This window comes from Equus caballus, chromosome 11, assembly GCF_041296265.1.
Source record: "Equus caballus isolate H_3958 breed thoroughbred chromosome 11, TB-T2T, whole genome shotgun sequence".
NCBI classification, from domain to species: domain Eukaryota; kingdom Metazoa; phylum Chordata; class Mammalia; order Perissodactyla; family Equidae; genus Equus; species Equus caballus.
Window position 1 is genome coordinate 60,569,888 of NC_091694.1, and position 21,982 is coordinate 60,591,869.

At 56.1% G+C, this 21,982-nt stretch overlaps 3 protein-coding genes across 14 annotated transcripts in view; 2 read left to right on the plus strand and 1 right to left on the minus strand.

Annotated features, from left to right (window-relative positions):
• PEMT (phosphatidylethanolamine N-methyltransferase) overlaps positions 1–2,777 on the plus strand; it is a 91,956-nt gene extending 89,179 nt beyond the window's left edge. For 9 of the 11 annotated variants that reach the window (XM_070228352.1, XM_023653681.2, XM_023653679.2 and 6 more), the window contains exons 6-7: positions 2,061–2,135; positions 2,482–2,777. In XM_070228352.1, the coding sequence (XP_070084453.1) occupies positions 2,061–2,135; positions 2,482–2,539 (133 nt within the window). In that variant the 3' untranslated portion in view covers positions 2,540–2,777. The remainder of the gene's footprint in view (positions 1–2,060; positions 2,136–2,481) is intronic. The other 2 variants (XM_070228350.1, XM_005597842.4) reach the window with 1 other exon arrangement.
• A 3,581-nt stretch (positions 2,778–6,358) lies between these two features.
• RASD1 (ras related dexamethasone induced 1) lies at positions 6,359–10,224 on the plus strand. 2 transcript variants are annotated; one of them, XM_070228348.1, is made up of 2 exons: positions 6,359–8,735; positions 9,095–10,224. In XM_070228348.1, exons 1-2 carry the CDS (start codon positions 8,450–8,452, stop codon positions 9,640–9,642), a joined length of 834 nt encoding a protein of 277 aa, XP_070084449.1. In that variant the 5' UTR covers positions 6,359–8,449; the 3' UTR covers positions 9,643–10,224. The 2 variants fall into 2 exon arrangements, with proteins under 2 accessions (XP_070084449.1, XP_023509443.2); XM_023653675.2 differs by having other exon boundaries at positions 6,380–8,735; positions 9,021–10,224.
• On the minus strand, positions 10,101–21,930 carry MED9 (mediator complex subunit 9). Its single transcript, XM_023653682.2, has 2 exons — positions 21,630–21,930; positions 10,101–13,369 (listed from the first exon to the last, which is right to left on the minus strand). Exons 1-2 carry the CDS (start codon positions 21,854–21,856, stop codon positions 13,153–13,155), a joined length of 444 nt encoding a protein of 147 aa, XP_023509450.2. The 5' UTR covers positions 21,857–21,930; the 3' UTR covers positions 10,101–13,152.
• Positions 21,931–21,982: the final 52 nt, after the last annotated feature.

Below are 21,982 nucleotides of genomic sequence, written 5' to 3' on the forward strand. Positions count from 1 at the left end.
GCAGGACCCCACTGCAGCCTCGCCTCCCCCACGCGGAGCCCCTCCCTTCTCCCTGCCAGAGCACACGCTGTTCTCTCCCACTTGTACCCTCGGTTGGTCCTCCCAAAACCAACTGGAAATGTCTCCTCCTCCAGGAAGCCCTCCCTGACTGCTCCCCCATAGATGTCTCCTCTCTGCTCAAACGGGCTCTCCAAGGGCAGATGCCACACGTGGGTCTCCTCTGTGCCCAGGTCACCCCCACCTCAGGGCTGTCAGGCCAGGGTTCTCATCCTAAGGAGGCCCTGTCAGGAGGACATCAGCTGTGCAGTGCTGTGCTGTGCTGGGGCTGGAGCCTCGCCTGAGCGCTCCTTAGAGATGAGCAGTCACCCGGGCTGTGAGACGCTGACCCAGCAGGGCTGCTCCTCGGCTGCTGCGGTCCATCTGTCTCCCTCCTGGGCCCCCACAGATGGGGCTCCCTGGCGCCTGAGCAGCCAGGTGTGGGGAGCCCTGGCAGGATGCCTGGGGCACTAGGTCAAGAGCAGGGCCCAGGGCCTTGCACCCTCACCAGGCCCCCCCTTCCCAGCCCACTAGCGTGAATGAGACACCCCCTCCCCTAGAAGTACAGCTGGATGCCTGGACCCTGCCACCACCCAGGCTCAGGGCCAGGCCTGGCTCTGGCATGTGGGTCACGACCTCAGTTTCCTCACCTGCAGAGAGGGATGGTCATGTCCACACAGGGTGGTTAGGATGTCAAGATCAGGGGGTGACAGCATTTTGAAAGGGAAGTTTCACACAGACATAACTACAAGCAGGGGTGCCTGCTTGGCTCACGATCTGGGGCCCAGTGCCGGGGGCTCACCTGGGGGGCAGCCGAGGCCAGCTGCAGGAGCTGCACCCATCTCTGGCCTCAGTGGCTCCTAGTTAACTTGGTTTCCCAGGCATGGAGTCATCAGTCTTAGGGTCGCTGTGGCCACGGAGCCCTGGCCTCTGGGCTGGCTGGCGGCAGGTCTGCCCACATCGGGGTCCAGCCTGCTATCTGCTCCACCCTGGCTCCCCGGTGCCTGGCTCGTGGGTTGAGGACTCTGCTGCCTCTGGGCCACCACACTAAGGCCAGTGAGCAAAGCTCCGGGGGCAGAGTTCCTTTCAGCCCAGAGGGGTCTCTGTTTGGCCTTAGCCTCTCCATGTGGCAGTGGCAAGGACGAGAGGCCCACTCTGCCCTCAGGGGTGATTTGAATGGAGCCCTGGGGAGGGGGACAGCCTTCATGAAGTGCTCAGGTCTTCACTGTCCCTCCCAGAGCTCACAGGCGGACAGACAGACAGTGTGTGTCCTGGGATGTGGGCAGTGGGTAGGGCAGAGGGTCCCCGCAGGGTGCACACATCAAGCTGCCCGCCCCCGCCAGCCTCCCCGCTGGCCCTGGGCCCCACCTGGAGCTCCTGTGAAGGAGGCAGGGCTGGGGACAGAGAGCCCACCTGGGGCCCATGTGCCCACTGGCTCCTGGGCTCTCCTGTGGCCCCATGAGCCTGCTCCCCACCCTCTCTCGACCCAGTGGCCAAGCCCCTATGGAGCCTGTGGGATCAGAGGTAACTATAGAAAAGATGGGGGACAGCCTGACGGCAGAGGCTCCCAGGCTCCTCGGTGTGGCAGTCACAGCAGAGAGCCTGGGGAGAGGCCCTCAGACAATCTACCTGGCTTTGGGGACCTGGACCCATTTCGAGAAAACAATCTCCTTACGTGAGAACAGCATCCTCCTGCACAGAAAAGGACACGTGGCTACTCAGCCATTCTGAGAGGCCTGTGTTCCCTCCTTCCCTGATTCGCGCCTGCTCTGTCCTGAGCTCCCGGCCGAGGTAGAGACCCGAGAGAAGTGGTGTGGGCCTGCCCTGAGGACCCCAGGCAGCCCTGGCAGGCAGGCGGCGAGCTGGCCAATGGGTCAGGATGCCCATGGCGGGGGCCCTGGTCTGAGCGGGAAAGCTGGGCTCAGGAAGGGGGGCATCTGGTGCATGTCGTCAGGCCGCAGGGCCCCAACATGGCAGGGAGGGCCTGGCCCTGCTGGACCACTGACTGGGCGTCTTCTCTGCAGGCACGCCAGCCCCGCCGGCCTGCTGCTGACCGTGGTTGTGGCCCTCATCTACGTGGTCGCTGTCCTGTATGAGGAGTGAGTAGGCAGTGTCCCAGGCCCTGGAGCCAGGGCTGCTGTCTGACATCAGTGTGACCGCCCAGCTGGCCCTGCCTCTCCCTCCAGAGCCTTCCCCCGACCAGGGCAGCTCGGGCCAGGCTGCCCATTGGCTGGGCCACACCAGGTCACCGTCAGAGCAGCACTCAGGAAGCTTAGATGGGGCACGGTGGGGCCTGAGGGCCCCAACAGGCGGTGACGAGGCGGCCCTGGGCCCTCGTTGTCCCACTCGGATATCCTCGCTCTGTCCACGCTCCGGGAGGCAGGGCCTGGGAGGTGGCATGGCCCCCAAGGCCTGCTGACCTGGCCTCTCTCCTCGCCCCCACAGGCCCTTCACCGCCGAGATCTACAGGCAGAAAGCCTCCCAGTCCCACAAGAGAAGCTGACTGGGCCACGGCCGTCCGCTGAGGCTCTGCTGCTCCTGGCCTGCCCCAAGTGACAAGCCCTTTGAGGGGGACAACGGTGCCTGGCCACAGCTTGGTGCTCGTGCCCGGTGTGGGCCACTCCAGTGCCTTGCAAATCGCTGCCTTGGGGGCCCTGGACATGCTGCCATGTGGCCACTGAGGCCCCCGCCCCTCTGTCCCCACCACATCCTGACTCACCAATAAAGGCCTCCTGACCCCAGCGTGCCCCCAGGCCTCTGTCCGTCCAGGTGGGGAAGGAGCGGACTTGGGGATCTGGGGGGACGTTCCCCACAGGTTCCAGGCCAGGCTGGCGCAGCAGCCCGCTCACTGAGGCATCGCAGCCCTGAGGTGGGCAGCACCATCTGTGAGTGGCAGGAAAGGGCCTGCCCAGCTGTTCAGGCCTCCTGTGCCACCCACTGTACCCCTGCCCCAGCACCTTCTCTTCTGCCACGTCCCTTTGGGGAGCCAGCCCAGCCTCAGGGTGGGGGTGTCATCACCCCACCCAGTGGCCCGACAGCCCCACATGCCAATGGGCTCCCAGCCCCTGTAAGCTGCCGTCCTGGGAAAATGCCCAGAGAGTAAACCTGTGCTGAACATGTAAAAAGTGACCTGGAAGCGTGGGGGAGGGGATGTTAGTTAGCCTGGGGGAGCATGTTAGTTAGCCTGGGGGGGCATGATAGCCCGGGGGGGGCATGTTAGTTAGCCCGGGGGGGGCATGATAGTTAGCCTGGGGGGCATGTCAGTTAGCCTGGGGGGCATGTTAGTTAGCCTGGGGGGGCCATGATAGTTAGCCTGGGGGGGCATGTTAGTTAGCCCGAGGGAGGCATGTTAGTTAGCCTGGGGTCAGGCCAAGGGCTTGGGCCAGGGTCCGGACCCCCGGGGCACTAATTGCAGAAGCCTGGGCCATGACACCCAGATGAGCTGGCCGTGGGGACAGATCACCTCTGTGGGGGTCCTGAGGGTTATCAGGGGAGTCTAAATGTGCCTGAGCCTGTGCCTGGCGCTTCACCTCTGTTGGGCCCACGAGGGACCTGTCTCTGGGTGGAGATGCGCGTGCCCCTGTGGGCTGGCACAGAGCAGGCAGTTGGGGGACTGGGCTGGGGAGAAGGAGGGCTCGCTTGCTTCCCCAAAGCTGCCTCGCAGCTTGAGCCCGGGCGGGAGGGGAAGGGATGGGCGCTGGGCCACGGACTCTGGACACATACCTGCTCTGTGGCCGGCTCCACACTGACTGTGTCTCATGACTGCCAAACAGGCAGGGGTCACTCTGTTTGGTAGCAGAGGACTCGGGGCTCAGCGAGGCTGGGTGGCTTGTACCTGAGTAACAGCTCGTGGCCTGGAACTGAGGTGTGCCCCATTGCCTGGCTGAGAGCCGTTGAGAGAGAAGGGGCTCCCGAGGCCCCAGCCCCCACTCAGGCCAAACCTGGCGTCTCTGGTTCCCACTGACATGCTCTCCTAACCCCTCGTGGACCTCGTGTCACCACGAGGAGCACGCCGAGTGACCATTTGAGGTGTGTTGGTCCAGCCCGCCTGCAGAGCCGTGTGGACGGGACCTGCCCCTGGCCCCAGCCTTACCTGTGCGGGCCCCAAGCCCTCCAAGGACACAAGGTTGGCCTTTTCCCCAGTTCAAGTTGGGGGACCAGGGTGATCTTGATCTCCACCTGTGTGCACAGCTCTCAGAGCCTCAGTCTCCTCATCTGTGAAATGGCCATCAGTCATACCTGCCTTGTGTATACAGCAGGTGCTCAGGCAGGGCTGGCTGGGCCTCCCTTGTCACTTGTGGAGCTCCTTGAGGCTTTCTCTTTGCTTTCTGGAATTCTGAGTCTGGCTCAGGACCTGAAGGGCCACAAGAGGCATCTGGTCTGATTTTACCCAATGCTTCAATCCTTGCCTCTCTGCTTGCACACCCCTAGGAACAGAGAGCTCACTCCTCCACAAAGACATCTGCACACAGCCTTTGAGGATAGGCTGGCCCCCAATGGCCAGGTGCCCCTTTGTTAGGGCAGGGGTGCTGAGCTCCCGGTGTCCTGACCCCTTGGTCCACATGGCTGTGGGAGGCAGGGCCAGAGCCATGGGCAGAGCTGGCTGTTGTTAGAAGGGTCTGCTGTGAACAGAACAGCGCTCAATGCTGGCGAGGAAACTCCCAGCCAGCTCTGACCTCGGGTGAGGACGGGGGCACCTGGTGGGCCGAAGCACCTCTTCAGCTCCTTCCTGTTCATATGCCTGCTGTGGACCAGGGTGGGCCAGGCCGTGGACCATGGACAGATGGGAGCTCAGGGTCCTCTGTGCAGGGAGCTGCGAGGGGTGGGCTCGGGCCAGCATGACAGCACCTGGGCACATGGGTGCTCGCAGAGGACCCCTGACCAGGGCCTGCCTGGGCTCCTCCAATGGAGCTTTTAAGAACCTTCTAAATGACTCTGCCGGCAGACCAAGCTGTGGCAGACATTTCCTGCCTTGGGGGCCTGCTGCACCCCTCCCCCGATCCACCCCCAACATTTGGTCAAATACTTTTAAAAGTTCCCATCACACTCTGAGCAGGGCAGTTGCTGCTGTGCGAGCAGATGCTGCCTACGGCGGCCTCGGCCTTGGCGGGGCTGCTCCTGGTCTGAGGCCCAAACCCACGGGAAACGGCATCTCGGCAACCATTATGAACCTGGACAGCATACACATGATGCTCTGGCTGCAGGGCGGGGGGCGGGAGTGCACATGTCCCCTCCCCAGTGTGGGGCCCAGAGTGTGCACGGGCCAGGCCAGAGCACTGATGGTCGTGTGGGATTGCGAATGTCCCTGCTTACCGGACCAGAGGACTCACCTGTGGAAAATACACCACTCACCCCAGGCCAGTCAGATTCAGCCAGCCTGGGGCAGGGCCTGGCGTGAGGTCACGAAGGCCACCCCGGAAGAGCAGGAAAGGGGGCTTCAGATAATGAAGGGCTGGATGGGGCATCTGCGCAGGCGCGCCCCCCCCCCCCCACTCCGGGGGTGGGCAGAGAGGAACGGCTTCCAGCCCCTCTCACTCTGTCCCTTTCTGAAACAGCTTGTGTGTAACCTTTGTAATAAAGAGATACCCCCCGAAAAGGAGGCGGAAATGAGGTGGCCCCAGCTAACAAGGGTCACTGCTGCCTGCTTCCTGGGGGAGTGGGCCCCCGGTGGCTCGGGGGTGTGAAGGACAGATGAGCTCAGGACTTAGTGAACTCAGCTGACTTGGGAGAAGGAGTCTTATAACCTGGCATCTGTGGGGTGGGGTGACATGCCCAGAAGGTACCAGGAATTGTTGTGGTTGAGAACCCAGGCTGGGTTCAGTACCTGCCACTGTCACCAGCTGGAAGGAGTCGGAGTGACCTGGGGTGGAGGCAGGGGCACAGAATCTAGGCTGGGTCCTGGCCCACTGGATCTCCCTAAGGAGAGCTGGGTTCGAATCCCTTCCCCTGCCGCTTCCGGGCCTCTGCTCTTCCAAGAGGCCCTCCTAGGACTCTAGGCTGTGGCGGGCGTGGCTGCGCGGGAGCCCCTATTACACTGGCCCGGCTGCGGCCATCAGTAAGGAGCCATCCCGTTTCAGAGCCCGGCTGCCCCTCCAGGACCTTTGTGGGAGGCAGGGGAAGGACCCCTGGTCTGGGGGTGATGCAGGCTCATGCAGCGACCCCACTTGCACGCTCAACTGGTCCCCTTCTGCAGGGAAGGCCCACCGTCCATAGCAGCCCCACGTGCAGGGCACAGGCTCAGTTCCTTCTCACCTCGGAGGTGGAAGGCAGGAGAGGGCAGCCTCAACAGGGGCAAGAGCGGTGGGGGTTGGGGGGGGCCCTGTGGGACAACCCCTGCATAAGTGACATCAAGAATCAGCTGGGCTGGGGGCCGTTGACACATCTTAGATCTGGGTGGTGAGCCCTTGGGTGCTCATCAAGTGATGTGTACCTTTGAAATACCTCATCAACAGTGGGCATGAGGCCTGGGGACAGCGTGGAAAGGGGTGGGGAGAGCCAAGGGCGGTGCTCCTGAGAAATGGGGCACCAACGTCCCACAGCCAGTAGACATCCCGTGCTGGAGGCAGAGCCACAGTCAGAGGAGGGGGAGAGTAGGTGGTTAGGAGCCAGGACTGCCAGCCCCCTGGGTTCAATCCCCAGCGGTGGTTACTAGCTGAGCAAGTCACTTCCCCCCTGCCTCAGTTTCTCCATCTGTAAAATGGACACAGTAATAGTTCCCACTCCTCAAGGTCGCCACGAGGAAGGACTTAGAACAGTGCCTGGCATGGAATAAACCCTCTCCTGGCATCACCCTGCAGAGTGTGTGAGACTCTGCTGGAATCCTGGTCATAGAAGGGCTGGACGAGATGGCCTTTGAGGGCAGCCCCGCCCCAGGGCAGCTGCGATTCCACAGGCGCTGTGCAAACAGCTGCGGGGTGCACCCCAGCACTGCCCAGAGCACCCTGACCAGTGTGGATTGGTGGGTGGCACAGCTAAGGGCTCCCTAGCTTTCTCCCAAATCAGACACCGCGGAAGCAAAACGGCACAGCCCCGCCCACCAGCCGGGGAAACTGCTTTCCCAGGAGCTCCAGGCCGGGGCCAGTTCACTCCAGACGGCCTACTTCCAGGCTGCTTAGCAGCACCAGCCCACTCCTGGTTACTGATCAACCCGCTGCCCCCTGGTTTGCTCCTGACCCCCCCACACCCCGCCAGCCCTGCGCCTCACGGGTCATTTATTGTTGTTGTTACCACCAGGTCCTGCCGCCTAAACGGTTTGCAATTTCTCATCGACGATCATAGAACCAGAACCACCATCTTCCAAAAGAGGAAACAGGCCGAGAGACGGATGGCAAGAGACTGTGCTGTCCGCCCAGGGCTTTCCTGGGCTCAGTCTGTGGCTTTCAGACCCAACTCCCACAACTATAAAATGGGAATGTCGGCCCAAGGGACTCTAAAGGCACAAAATGCTATGGGAGGGGGAGGAGGGGACATTGGCCTAGGCCTGATGGAGGACAGGAAAAGGAGGGGACAGCCCCAGCTGGAAACTGCTGCCAGGCTGCAGAGCATGGCTGCTCGCGGGAGCAGCCTGAGAAGGAGGAACTGAGGCCTGCAGTGGAGCGCGGCGCTGGAGGCGGCTTCTGCCCGGTCCCGGCCTGGCGACCCAAGGCCCGCCCCCGGGAACCCCGCAGACCCCAACCCTGCCGCTGCGCCCGCATGCCAGCCCTGAGCGCGGCCGGCGGGGCCCTGTGCTGCCCTCTGGCGGCCGGAGCCCGCGTCGCTGCCCGGGAACAACCACCCGCTTGCGGACCAAGAGGGGCTGGCGCCCGGCGTCTGCGCTCAGGCCTGAAACCAATGGGGTGCGCACGGGCCTGGGCACGGTGCCTAGCACCTGATAAGCACCTTTTATTGCGGGATCGCTATTGTTATTTTCTGGGGAAACTGAGGCCCAAAGAAAGTGTGTGTGTGTGTGTACGTGGTGTGTGTTGATGGTGGGATCCTTGCCTGAAGTCACAGAGGGTCAGAGGCACAGCCAGGAGGACTACAACCTTGACGCCCTTTCGGCCGCTGGGCCCGGTGCAGTGGAAAAGCGCAGGGTCCGCTCACGCCCCGCCCCAGCGGGACCCTGGACTCAGTTTCCCTCTCGCGCTCAGGCAGGAGCTGACAGCGGCCCTCCGAGGTCGCGGGAGGGAGCGGCGGGGGCCCGCGGGGCGTGACGCACCGAGGCTGGGAGGGCGCGGGGCGGGGCGGCCAGGCGGGCTGCATATAAGGGCGGCCGAAGAGCGCGGAGAGCCGGAGCGAGCGACTTCGTCGGAGAGCAGAGCCGAGCCCCCCGCCGGAGCCCGAGCAGAGCCGCCCGGCCGCTCAGCCCCGCGCGCTCCGGCCACCCTCTGCGCTTCTCTCGGCCCCGCCCCCGCCCCCGCGGCCCCTCCGCCCAATGAAACTGGCCGCGATGATCAAGAAGATGTGCCCGAGCGACTCGGAGCTGAGTATCCCGGCTAAGAACTGCTACCGCATGGTCATCCTCGGTTCGTCCAAGGTGGGCAAGACGGCCATCGTGTCGCGTTTCCTCACGGGCCGCTTCGAAGACGCCTACACGCCCACCATCGAGGACTTCCACCGCAAGTTCTACTCCATCCGCGGCGAGGTCTACCAGCTCGACATCCTCGACACGTCCGGCAACCACCCGTTCCCGGCCATGCGGCGCCTCTCCATCCTCACTGGTGAGCCGGGCGGGCGGGCAGCGGGCGCAGGGAGGGGGCTGTGCCCGGGGGAGGGGCGGAGACCCCTCGTCCAAGGGCCCCCGGCGGCGAGCCGAGCTGGGGGCGGGCTCCGCCAGTCCCGCCGCGGCGCGGCAAGTTCTGCCCGCGGAGACGTCAGCGCGCCCCGCGCGAGGCTGCTGGAGCCCCGGTGCCAGGCGGCAGGGCGGCCCCAAAGTCAGCCCAACTTCCGTCGTCCACTTGGCAGCCGCCCTCACCTTGTCCTTTTCTGCGCCGTGTCCCCTCTAGGAGACGTTTTCATCCTGGTGTTCAGCCTGGACAACCGCGACTCCTTTGAGGAGGTGCAGAGGCTCAAGCAGCAGATCCTCGACACCAAGTCTTGCCTCAAAAACAAAACCAAGGAGAACGTGGACGTGCCTCTGGTCATCTGCGGCAACAAGGGCGACCGGGACTTCTACCGCGAGGTGGAGCAGCGCGAGATCGAGCAGCTGGTGGGGGGAGACCCCCAGCGCTGCGCCTACTTCGAGATCTCGGCCAAGAAGAACAGCAGCCTGGACCAGATGTTCCGGGCGCTCTTCGCCATGGCCAAGCTGCCGAGCGAGATGAGCCCAGACCTGCACCGCAAGGTGTCGGTCCAGGACTGCGACGTGCTGCACAAGAAGGCGCTGCGGAACAAGAAACTGTTGCGAGCCGGCAGCGGCGGCGGCGACCGGGGCGACGCCTTCGGCATCGTGGCGCCCTTCGCGCGCAGGCCCAGCGTGCACAGCGACCTCATGTACATCCGCGAGAAGGCCAGCGGTGGCGGCCAGGCAAAGGACAAGGAGCGCTGCGTCATCAGCTAGGAGCCCTGCAACCCCCGCGCCGGCGACACATCCTAAGGAGGACCTTTTTGTTTAAAAGTCAAATCTGACGTCTGGGCGAGCCCGCTGCGCCCCGGCCGCGTGCGCGCGCTGACCGGCGTCTTCCTTCCCGGTGACCCGGGCCCCGCGCACTGGGGAGGCGCAAACGAACCGAGAAGGGACCGTCATCTGCTCTGGAAGGAAAGAGGACTGGCTGACACCGGGACTCCCCCACCGCGGATTCCCCGTGGGCGCCGCCACGCCCGGACTTGGGGGTGCGGGCCCAGCCGCGGGTGAATTTGTCTTTTCTCATAAAGAGCTAAGAATGGGGAGGGAGTGGAAGTTGATCATCCACTGTTAGGCCTGAAGAAACCCGTCCTGGCGGCTGGAGCAGCCGCCAGCACAAATGGGGCATTACCTTGTGCTTCTGGGTTGCCAGGACGGCTGGTGAAAACCTTTGCCCTCCTGAAACGGAGGCCAAGTGACTTGTTTACATTTGTGTGAAATTGCACAAAGAAAAAACAAAACATAAAACTTGCACTTTAATAGTAGCTCTGGTATCGTGGACATGAACAAAATCTTACCCAGGTGTTTATACTGTGTGTGTGGTTATTGTTATCGGTTTTTTAATATAAAATAAAACAGAAAACCTATGCTTTCTTCGCCTTTAGAAACGGCTAGAGGGGAGGGTGAGGAGGGCTGGGCTTTTCCTTCTGTGGAATCAGAAGCTGCCTGACCTGGAGAAGAGCCTGGCCTTCTGGAAGCAGCCTCAGCCCACGGGAGAAAGGCCCCGGAGAAGCCCCACATGGCCGCTGAGCCTTCTACCTGGAGCAGCTCCTCAGAAAACCAGGACAGAACAGGATGCCAGGGGCCACCCAAGAGATGCAGCTTTCTAGCCATGTACCTGCTTCCTTTTCCCTGGGCCCAGCCGTTGTATCCTACACTCAGTGCAGGCTGAGTGACAGTGTCACACCTGAACCTCTCAGACGGTCTGAAGGGTCACTCAGGCCCTGCTGGCACATATGGGAAATGGAGCCTTGAGAAACTAATCTGGCCTTAGGCTGGGGCGGGACCCTGGGCCCTGAACTCCTCTCAGGGTCTGCCCCGGGGCTGTCTGGAGACAGTTAAAATCACCCATCTTCCTGTGCCCTGCCAGCTCCAGGAAGCTCGCTGCCCCGGGGTGGGGGTCCAGCACCCTTCTCTGCCTTGCTGTCTTCTTTTCGCAGCAGTTGAGGGCATCTGCTCCCGACTCAGGGTGCAACTCTCTGCCGCTCACAACCGTGCAAGCCTGGGGCGAGTGACACGTGCCGAGCCTCAAATTCCTCCCCTGTGAAACACAGAGAACATCCCCAGCACAGGGCTGCTGCGAGGAGCAAGCATGATGTCGGGAAAGCATTCAGTGCAGAGCCTGCCACCCAGGAAGCCAAGTAATGGGTGGCTCCATGAGGGTGCTCAGCCCAGTGAGGAGCACCTAATATCGTCCTGGGGAGGGAGTTCACCTCTGCTCTGGGGAGGGCTGTGCCCCGCCAGGATGGACCCACCTCCACACCAAGGGATGGCCTGGGGGACCAAGCACAGGCAGGCAGGATGACCCCCCAGGACAACTGCACTCTTGGGGACAGACAGGTGCCACTCCTGGGAGGTGTTACTGGTTGGCCGCTTAGCGGCATGTGCTGGGGGAGGGGGGCGCGGAGCGCAGACTCCGTCTTTGGTCAGCAGAGTGAGTGTTTTCTTCTCAACTACCCCAAAGAGACATCCCACTGTCAACTCCTCAGGACAAAACCAAGTTGTCCCGAGAGCAGAGCACAAGTTCCTTTAATTACACTCCAGAAAGATCTCACCAGTCACAACACTGGATGTAGGAAAGGGGCCCTCTCCCTCGGCCCCGGGGAGCCCCAGTCGGGTTCGCCTCGCAGCAGCCGCAACAGTCTGTATTTCTGTGCGCTCCGTGTTTCACGCTATCTGCTCAGAGCCTTCCAGCCGGCCCGAGCTTCCGAGCACCGAAATCTCAGGGAAATAAGTGACTCAGTTAACTACCAGTCCCAAGGTGGAACTGGTCCAACAAGTGACGACCCACCTGAACCCAGAGCCTGCTCTTCTCTCTAAAGCCACCATGACCGGAGAGCCCCCTTCCCACATCCCACATCCCTGGGTTCCCAGTGTGAGCCATTTCCTGACAGGTGGCTGCAGTCCACAGAGATGGGACCCCTGCTGAAAACATCTTCGACCAGTGTTCCTGCCAACGAGGTCGGTCAGCCGGCATCTGGTAAGCCCCGAATTGGTCAGCAGAGGCTATGTGGCCATTTCTGGACCTAAACACTACTCGGTCACCTGTCACCTCATCCTTAAGGGCAAGGGCAAGAACAGCTCTTACCTCCATCTGATGGCCAAGGGAAGAGCACAGACACAATATGCCATGGGAAGAAACGAGGGTGGTTACCAACACTTGTGAGGAGGACTTGGCTGCAAAACTTCCAGGTACAGCTCGCCCCACCCCTTCAGAACTGATTCTGAACTCTACAGCCACATCTAGCCGAGGGACACCAGACCTGTCACCTAGAGCCGCCCTCCTTGGGACCCAGGTCACTCGTGCACACCCCTGTCTGCAGTGCACTAAGTGCTCATGGTTGGCTCTTTAGTGAGAAGGCCAGAGGGGAAATCATGTTTTAAACCAGGACAATGGGAACCTAAGTGCTGCAAGAGGCAAGGTCTGCTCCCCTGGAAACCTCTGAGCCCGCGAAGAAACAACAGTACCCTGCGGCCCGTGGGAAGCCCTGCGGGGTTTCAAGTGGTTCAGCTGTTCCTGGGCATTAAACAGCTACACAGGGTGACTGAGGGGGACAGGAAACGAAGGGAGCAGGAGCTAAAAGTAAGAACACGTAGGTGGCAGAGAACTTGGAGATGGCCCGGCCCGGCAGGGCTCCAGGCTGATCCCCCACAGACACAGTGACAGTCACTGGCTCAAACATAAAACGAACCAAACTGTGTGGGGGGCGGGGGGGGGGAAGCCACCTTGTAGGCTTTCAAAACAATGTGCATTCTCTCAGTGCCTTCTTTTACCATTTTAAATCTATGCCATATGAACGCAGGCCTAATTTGTCCAGTGAATTCTAGGCAAGTGTTTCACCACACTGCTGTTAACAGAACAAAATGTACCTGGTACGCACTGATCATATCCAGGGGGCGGGAGGGGCGGGAGGGCAGGAAGCAGAGAGGAGCCGCCTCCTTTCCTACTGTGCTCTTCAGATCTGCAGGCGGAGCCTGAATGCACAGCAGACGGCACCCTCCCCAGAGGCAGGGGTGGACTCCTCCAGCCCCTCCCCAGCCTCTAGGAACATTCCTCCTTCCCCAGCAGGCACTTGAGTCAGCACACATCTAGACATACGTTAATATACAAGGAAGCCCAAAGAAGTCAGGCTGGCCAGTCGGCTGCTCGCACTGCCAGGTTCAGCTTGCCCCATCTGGCTACAAAGGTCAGAGCTAGGGTCTGCAAGAACCACACTCCGAGGGAGCGGTGGGGAAGACAGCAAGGCCTCGTGCCCTCCTCTTCTTCTCTCGGGCGTCCCTGGAAGCCAGCCTGTCTACTCCTTGGGGACCTCAAACATGCAGAGGCTCTTGTACTTCTGCAGAAGTTCGCTCTTGGTCCTGACTTGCTCCCGGAGGCTGTGCAGCTGTTGCTGCTGCTGCTCAGGGCTCAAGTGGATGCCAGGCATGCTGCTGATGACCTTTCGCATCTCCTGGAACTTGGCTTTGAGGGCGTTCAGGTCCTGGTGGATGTCCGGGCTGTCTTTGTCCATGCTGCAGGGGCAGAGGGCGGTCGTTAGCAATCGCAGCTCAGACTGAGGCAACGCCTGGCTTCCCTCCTGTGCACCCCACAAAACCTGCCGTCTAGTGTCACTGTCTTTTAGAATGCCTGTTTTCTGCGTGTGTCCCCTTACTAGGCTGTGTGCCCAGAGGAAAGGGACTGGTTCCTTCCTACGCAGCCTCGGGGCAGGCATGTGGTAGCTGCTCAGCACAGGCACCCCGCCCCGAGCGGTGCCTGCGCAGCCCCTCTCACGGCCCTCCTGCAAAATCAGAGGCTTAGAGGGTATGGACTGTGGCTGCCTGGGGCACAGCTATATCCCTTGTTCCTGGCCAGTCCCTGGGGATTGTGGGCACCCAAGTAACACTTGCTGAAAGAATGAACGCTTGGCAAATAAGTTCATAAATGTCTGTAAAATGAATAAACAAACCATTACCAGTATTAGGTGACAAATGGCAGGCAAAACTTGCTGAAATACTACATTTCTTCTGATCTGAGCCATTTCCAGGCCAGCCAGGAGACTTTATCAGCCAGCAAGAGCTAATTTTAGCTGATGTTTTGATGCCTGCTTCTGTTAACATAAAGACTAACTTCCACGGAGCTATTCATAAATTTTACATCAGTTACAAGCCATCGGGAATTCCTCAGCAGGTGCCAGTTCCCTACCGCAGTCATGCAGGCTGCCTGCCTTCAGGTCAAGCTCATTTTCAATGCAGAATCATTCACTTCATCTCACAGCTATTATTAGCTGCCCAGAGATCCATGCCCCCCTGTCACTACTAAATTAAAAACAGAACAAGAACAAAAACCTTCACCGAACATCAAAGCAGCAGCCTGCCAGTCGCTCTTATACATTTTTTAAAACTTAGTAAGTGGATGAGCTTTTGAAAACAAGCAGTTGAGACTAAAAACTAAAAGCCAATTCAGTAGGCTGTTCTAAAAGTCACCCATTAAGGCATAAGAGGGGAAAACTGTCAATGATCATTAATTTTTTCAAATAAGTGTTCATCCCTGATGGGAAATTTCAACCCAGATGGTGCTAATTCACGCTTACTATTCATCATTTCTCTGCTTACGCAGACAGAATAGCCCCCCTTCCTGGAGGTCCATCGGTTAGGGCTCATATCTGGCAAATGAGACGGCCACCAGGACCTGCTCACTATTTATTACTAGCTCTAACTCAGACGCAAGAGATGGAGAATCAGTCATTTATTCTAGGGAATGAATGGCTAGCCAGACACGTTGTCATCTGACGCCCTCAGTTTAGACAGACCTTTAATGGTACACCTAATCCCAGTGTCTAGGGAGGAGTAAATCATTCAGAGGGAAGCCAAAGGGAGCATCTTTAAATTCTCTCAGATCTCAGCTCACATCCACAATTCTGGACAGAAACCATCTGGACTTCTGAAATCATTACACTTGGATGGCATATGTGTTAACACATTGTTACTGGTTTAAGTCCCATGGGAGTTTTGAAGTTAAAATTACATTTTAAGAAAATGGATTCACATCACGTGACTCTGAAAGAACACAGTAAAAGCAAACAAAAATACACAAAATAAAAATTTGGAAGGAAGTTATGATAATCCAGTTTTGCAAGTAAACATAACCTGGCCCAAAAGATTTAATTCTGAAAGTAAAAAGTGGGCCTTGTTTAAGATGATCATTTCTGAAAACTTCCAAACCTCAAGGGCTGTCCATTCTTTACCTGGTGGACTTCTGGTAAAGGAGAGTCTCCAGAGAATAAAGGAGCCATATGAAAAGCCCACCCGGAGGGGAGCGGAGCTGAAAGGGGGCCACGCAGCCCACAGCGAGGCCCAGTCTGCAGCAGCTTCTCAGCCTGCCCTCGGTGGCAGAGGGAAATAACGGGGAGCTCCTGGGGCGAGGAAAACACTCTATTCAGGAACTGGCTTGGAACAAGTGGGAACCTGCTAGGCCAAGATGACTGTGAAACACTCAAGCCGAAAGAAAAGAGGCCCAGACATCAAGGGAATAAAAGCAGAAAGCTCCAAATGGGCCTGCCTTTGTGTTCAGTGTTAGTCATCATCCAACTTTAGAAGGAAAAACAAAGGAGACTAGGTCAGGACGAGAAGCACAAAAATACAAACCAGGGCGAGGTTAAGGCACTGTGGACCGGGCTACCAGCTTTTAAAAGGTGGACAAAAACACTACCACAGTGGCTTGACGGACAGGCCGCTTCCTGCTGGTCTTTTGTGCACACCATTTCAGCAGTGCACACAGACGTTCTGCATGTGTGTCACCAGAGTCCGGGCACGTATCACAGGTTTAGGTAGGTGAGTCCAAGAACGATGCTTAGCGTAGGTGCTAAGCACAGCACAGCTTTCACTTTTTGTACAGGTGCTTTGGGACTTGAAGATGCAAACTGGCAACAACTGAGCAAGTGTGTCCACTGGTAACGCAGAAGCAAAAGGACCCATCAGGTCACAGAAGCCAACCTCCTCCCAAACCTGAGAGTCACTTCTTTTGACCTGCCAGTGGCATCTAAGTCAGTTTCCCATTTCTCCCTCCTCTTGCCTCTGCTCTCCCAGCTGACCTGCCCTGGGATTGGTCCTTCTCACCCTCTCCTCCTCCCACACTAACTTCAGTGACTGGCATTTTTTTTACATAGTGGGGTTTTTTAAATGACAGTAATAGGTGCTTGAGGGCAAAAATTTAAAAATGACAGACACTCAAGGCTTAGAAAAGGAAAGTCCCTCTAATCCACATCCCAGAAACAACCTCTGTTAACATGTGGCACACGTTCTTTCAGATTACTTCGACAAATACAGTAACATGTAAACACAGTCGTCCCTTGGTACCCGGGGGGGGGGGAGGGGATAGGTTCCAGGACCCCCGCAGATACCAAAATCCACAATGCTCGAGTCCTTTCTATAAGATGGCATAGTATTTGCATATAACCTATGCATATCTTCCTATATACTTTAAATCATCTCTAGATTACTTATAATACCTCAAACAATGTAAATGCCATGTAAATAGTTGTTATACTGTATTGCTTAGGGAATAATGACAAGAAAAAAAAAGTCTGTACACGTTCAGTACAGGCGCAACTATCCTAGGCCTTTCGATCGCGGCTGGTCGAACCCATGCACATGGAACTGCAGATACAGAGGGCCAACTGTACACACATACTTGTTTATTTTGACAAAAACGTGACCACACACAGTTCTGATTCTTGCTTTTCTCCCTTAACAATGTACCTTAGATGTCTTTCCATGTTAACACATATATATACATACAGCTATTTGGCTGTTGATGGGTATTTGGATGTTTGCTATTTATCACTTGCTATCAGAATGGCTATGAACATTTTGTACCTATATCTGTATGTAATTGTGTGAATATTTACTAAGATAATTTCCTAGAAGTTGGATTTCCAGGTCAAAGGTTACATATATTAAAATTTTTGACAGATTACCAAAATGCCCTCCAAAAAACTTGTACTGATGTACACTTCCTGTGGCCACAGACGCCACACTTGTCCTCCCACCCTCGGCTATTAGCGATCCAGCACCATCTGTGTCTCCCTGCCCAGCTCTGCCAGCACCTAACGGGCCTTTGCAAGAGGGGCTTTGAACTCACACCCTCGCTTTTATCTGCTCACAGGGTTACCTGTGAAAAACCATCTTTTTAAGGAGGAGTAAAAGATTCTGCTGCTAAAAGAAGTTTGGAAATAACACTGCTCTACAAAATAGCCCAGAATGTGTGCATCCACTCCCACCTCTTCCAACGCTGAGAACTACCCCCAAGGCCAGCCTGAAATTCCTTCCTGAATTTCAGCTCCCTTGCTCTAACAGTTACGAAGCGTTTTCTCCCTGGAGTCTGGGAGACCCGCAAATGCCAGAGTGAACTCCCTGCCTCCTCAGCACGTCCCATCTCAGATGGAGGGCGCCCTGTCCCCCGCACGGTGCTGCCCTCCCACACACCCTTCCGTGGACCCCCTGTTCACCCAGCCACCAGTCCTGCCACCTCCTCCTGCATACCCCTCAAGTCCACCCTGCCTCCTCCTCCCACTGTCACCAATATCCTGTAGCCCCAGGTCCTCTCCTCCTCCTAAACCCCTCTGCCCCACCTACCTTTACGAAACCCAAGTCTGAGCTCACAAACTTCAGATGCTTGCCCCACTCCCCGATAATACCTGCCAGGCAGGTTCACACTGTGAAGGTGGTCAGTCACCCAGGACCACCCACAAGCGGCCTCCAAACTTTCCAGGCTCAAAGTCCCACTCCTCCCAAACCCAGCGTCAGCGCTCCACTGTGGCATTTGTGGCGCTGCACTGAGTGACTGCTGGCCTGGGCACCTGCCTTCGTGGAGCCTGCGTTCCAGCAGGTGCTCAGGGAGTTGCGCTGCACCGACAGAGGCGGAGCGGCAGAGATGCAGCGAGGCCCGTGAGCAGGCCAGAGGCCGTCCCCGAGACAGGCCACAAACACCCCCATCTGGGCGCTCGTCCTCTTCACGGGGGCTTGGCTTCAGGAGAGGAAGTGAGCAGCAGAGAGGGCTCAGGGAGACGAGCGCAGACAGGATCCGTATAATGAGGTTTCTACCCATACCAGGAAAGGTCTCTGAGGGGATCTATAAAATTTCTTATAGGAATAAAAGTGAGATTTTTTTTCCTCTTTCCTCATTCTTTAATAATAACATAAACGTGTAGTTTTAATCATTCATTCGATTATGGGGAGGCAAATGTGTGTGGTGATGGACAGTAATTAGTTTTTGGGTGGACGATGTAATCTACACAGAAATCAAAACATATAACGACATATACCTGAAATTGATATAATGTTATAAACCAACATTACCATAATAAAAAAAAAAAGAAAGCAGGGAAAATACTGAATGTTCAACAACAGGAGTGGGAAGATGCGGCTAACTGGGAAAAAGCTGCCCCCCCCCAATCAAAATAAATTCTAGAAGCAGCAAAGAATTAAAAGCAAAAAATGAAACCATAAAAGTCCTAGGAAAAAGGGATCAATATCTATCATTTTATTAGCATTTGAAGGCCTTTCTAACTAGGACCAAAACTCGGAATCCATAAAGAAAAAGCTTAACAAATCTGCCTACATAAAATGATATGCTTCTGAATGACAAAAAAATACCAGGAACAAAGTCAAAGGAAAAGCAACAACTTGGAGGAAATATTTACAGTACACTTAAAAAGGCATACTTTCCTTAATGTACAAAGAGCTCAGAAAAAGAATGAAGAGAAAAATGGACAGTTAATAGAGAAACAATACAAATGACATATAAAGTCGCATATGAAAAGATGCTTTACTGGATATAATAAAAGACATAGATTGCTACAATGCATCCTTTCTGACCTATCAGATTAGCCAAAGTTAAAAGGTTAATAGTGATAGCAGGGATGTGGGAAAAAGACACAAATACACTGTTGTGAAGTATAAATTGGTGCATTCTTCTTGAATTTGCTAACAGTCACCAAAACTTTAAATTCACATACCCCGTGGGCAGAAATGTACGCTTCAGAGACTCTCAAGAGTTCACAAGACGGCATTTACAAAGAGGGTCCCCGCAGCACTGACTGCGACCGCCAACGCCAGAAACAGCGTGAGCATCCTTGCTCAGATAAACAGCATATTCATCAGGTGGAATGTTACGCAGTTTCGGGACAAGGGAGGGAGAGGCTCACCTGCCATTTTATATCTATGGCTACTCTTTGAATATATCTAAACTTCAACTTTTTTTAATACTTTCTGGGTCATAGATTTATGTGCCATTTTAGGTTTATTGAAGCATCCAGGTTACAGGACGGTGCTTTGAAGCAACAGCTAAAAAGATGTAGCACTCTAAATTTAGCAATAGTTATCAAAATTAAAAATGTATGTACCATCCACTCCAGCAATTCCACTGCTGAGGATTTACCGCATCGTAAACTTACTCAAACACAAGGATGCTGACCCCAGCGCTGCTGGTAATGGCAAAAATTAGAACAGCTAAAAGTCCTTACACTGAAGACTAGTTACATAATTTGTGGTGCAGCCACCTCATTGAGGAAGATTTTCATGTGTGCGTATGGAAAGGCATCCAAGGCAGACCAGTCAGTGAAAAAAGCAGAGTACAGCTTGATCTCCACGTGTGCACCTTTTTGAAAAGACAAGCGCATCCAATTCCTGGGAGGCTGCTTAAAGGAGTAACAGCAGGTGCTGCTGGGAAGGGAACTTAGGGGAGGGAATCCTTTTCTCATTTTACATATTTCTGAATTTGCAATTGTTACTTTTTTTACACAAAAAATGTTTAAAAACCTAAGATGTAGTACTCTGAATTCTTTGTGAGAACAAGGAAGGCTAAACTCACTGCAGCTTTTACTGCCTCATTCATGCCCTGGCAAGCAGGAAACGCGGCGGGAAGCCACGGTCAAAGGCGCTTCTGCCAACCAGGGGCTGCTGGGCGGGTTAGCCCTTGGCCATCTGCTTTGTGGCAATTCTCTCCTCTCTTGCGCTTTTGGCGTTTATGCTTTAAAAAAAGAAAAAACCTTTTCACTGCCCTTTTAGAGGAAACAAAGACAAACACATGTAATCAATCCACCCTCTTTAACAGGAGGATGCTCTTGAGTAGAACTCAGAACAATATTATGATTTAAGTATTATTAGTTCCATTTCCCAAGAGAAAAAGAGGCTCAGAGAAGCTAAGCTGTTTGACCACGGTCACCTAGTCAGTACATTATAAAACCACAGTTTGAACCCATAGTTTGGGGTCCGTAATTATTATTCATATATTACAGGTAAGAAAATCAGGCCTAGAAAGGTTACATATTCACCAAGAATACAAGGCAACCAAGCGTCAGCACGAGATTTGAATCCAAGACTATCTGACTTCAAAACCCATGTTCTCTCTCTGGTGCACCTTAGTGCCCCATCTTTAAGGTTAGCCCAACTCAACTGCTCTCCCGGGGCTTACGAACATACTCGCAGGGGTCCAAAAGCTGTCCCTGAGAACGTGTACATTTTGTGTTCTCATTTTTCCACATTTTTCTTAAAACCAGTCTAAGTAGATATGGATGAATGTGGAGAGCCCCTTTACAATCCAGCACTGCGCTGGGACGGCAGCCTCTGCACCTGCTGCTGCATTTGCGACCTCACTGCGGCCGAGCGGCGCTACTGGACGGGCGGGGGCTACAAGAACAGAACAGTCCGCCTGAGCCCATACACAGCATGGTCAGCCCGGGTGCAGCCAAGGGAAGTCAGGGTCTAAAGTGAGAACAAAGGCTTTGTGTTGTTTGAAAAGTGGTGGAAGCATCAGGTCAGCCCACATCCAGTGAACCTAGTCTGGCTAAGCTTAGAGGGTGGGCCATGAACACTACTTTCATGTTGTGAGCAGAAATTCCGTTTCAGCAAAACATCCAAGAGCACATTAATGTTCACTGGAATGTTACTGCAGTAGGAATTTTTGTTTTAATTTACTTTGTTTTGGTTTTTAACAGCTGAACAAGAGTTACAAGCCTAGGAGTTTACGCCTAGTATCATGAGGATGTAAATAACAGTAAAAATAATTTAGGCAAACATGGGAATCAGGGAGACTTTTCATTGTGTTCCTTTTTCTTCCCCTTTACAGGGTCAGTTTGAAAACTGACTAGCCTGAAGACTGGTCAAAAGGGGGACAGTCACCCCTTTGAGACTATGTTAGAACAAAGGTAGTACTACAGGGACGGATTCTGGTGGGGCAACCTCCGCCTTTGTTTTCTTTAATGTTTCCCATCATCACTCCTCCAACAGTTCTGAATTACAGGTAATTTCCGTTCGTGTCTTTTTTCCTTCTAACTCATGAGCACTGTGGGGGTGAGAAGTTGGCCCTTTTTACTCTGCACGTCCCACAGCACTTAGCAGTGTGCCACACAGGGAAGACGATCCGTATCTATTGGATCTGTTGAAAAAAAGAAGCCAAGTGAGTGTTACCCCTATGTCACAGGGGAAAACCGAGGCTCAGAAGCCTGACCCGCTCCAGATCAGCAGGGCGCACACTCGAGCGGTACGACTGCGGAGCCGCCCATCTGGTCGCTAAGCTGGCTCCGTTTTCGAGAACCTCGCCTGGCCATCCATCACGAGGGCCGGCAACGCCAGGGCTCAAAGCGTGTGCTGAACTCGCGGGCCGAGCCGGTGCGGTCCAGGGAGAGGCCTCGTCCCCCGGGCCTCTTCCCCGTCTGCAGGATGGGGGCGCACCCGAGAGCGCGCCGACGAGAAGCGGGAGGGCGATCGGTGCTGGTCCTCTCGCGGCCCTTACCATTTGATGATGTTGTGAACCAACGGTAAGAAGGAGAAGTTCTCCTCCTCCTTCACGCCCGCCGGGGACTGGGGCCGCGGCGCCGGAGACTGCTGAGGCGGAGGCGCGGCGACCGGCGGCGGCGCCTGCGGAGGCAGCAGCGGCTTCGTCTCGGGCAGCGGCGGGTCGGCCGACGGCGGTAACGCATCCTCGACCTGTCGCCCGGCGGCCACCCCGGCGGAGGCCATGGCGCTCGGGACTCGGCCAGTCGCACAGGTAGCAGGACCCGAGCGGTCAGCCCGCCGAAAGCGTCGCGGACCGCAACGTCACCACCGCGCGCCCGTGGGGGCGGGACCCGGAGGCAGGCTGTGAGC

Bases quoted from the DNA above. Each gene is read 5' to 3' on its own strand.
- RASD1 (XM_023653675.2), top strand. From the start codon at position 8,450: ATGAAACTGGCCGCGATGATCAAGAAGATGTGCCCGAGCGACTCGGAG. The intron at 8,736-9,020 runs GTGAGCCGGGCG...TGTCCCCTCTAG, and splicing joins GCGCCTCTCCATCCTCACTG to GAGACGTTTTCATCCTGGTG.
- MED9 (XM_023653682.2), bottom strand. From the start codon at position 21,856: ATGGCCTCCGCCGGGGTGGCCGCCGGGCGACAGGTCGAGGATGCGTTA. The intron at 13,370-21,629 runs GTAAGGGCCGCG...CTGCCCCTGCAG, and splicing joins GTTCACAACATCATCAAATG to CATGGACAAAGACAGCCCGG.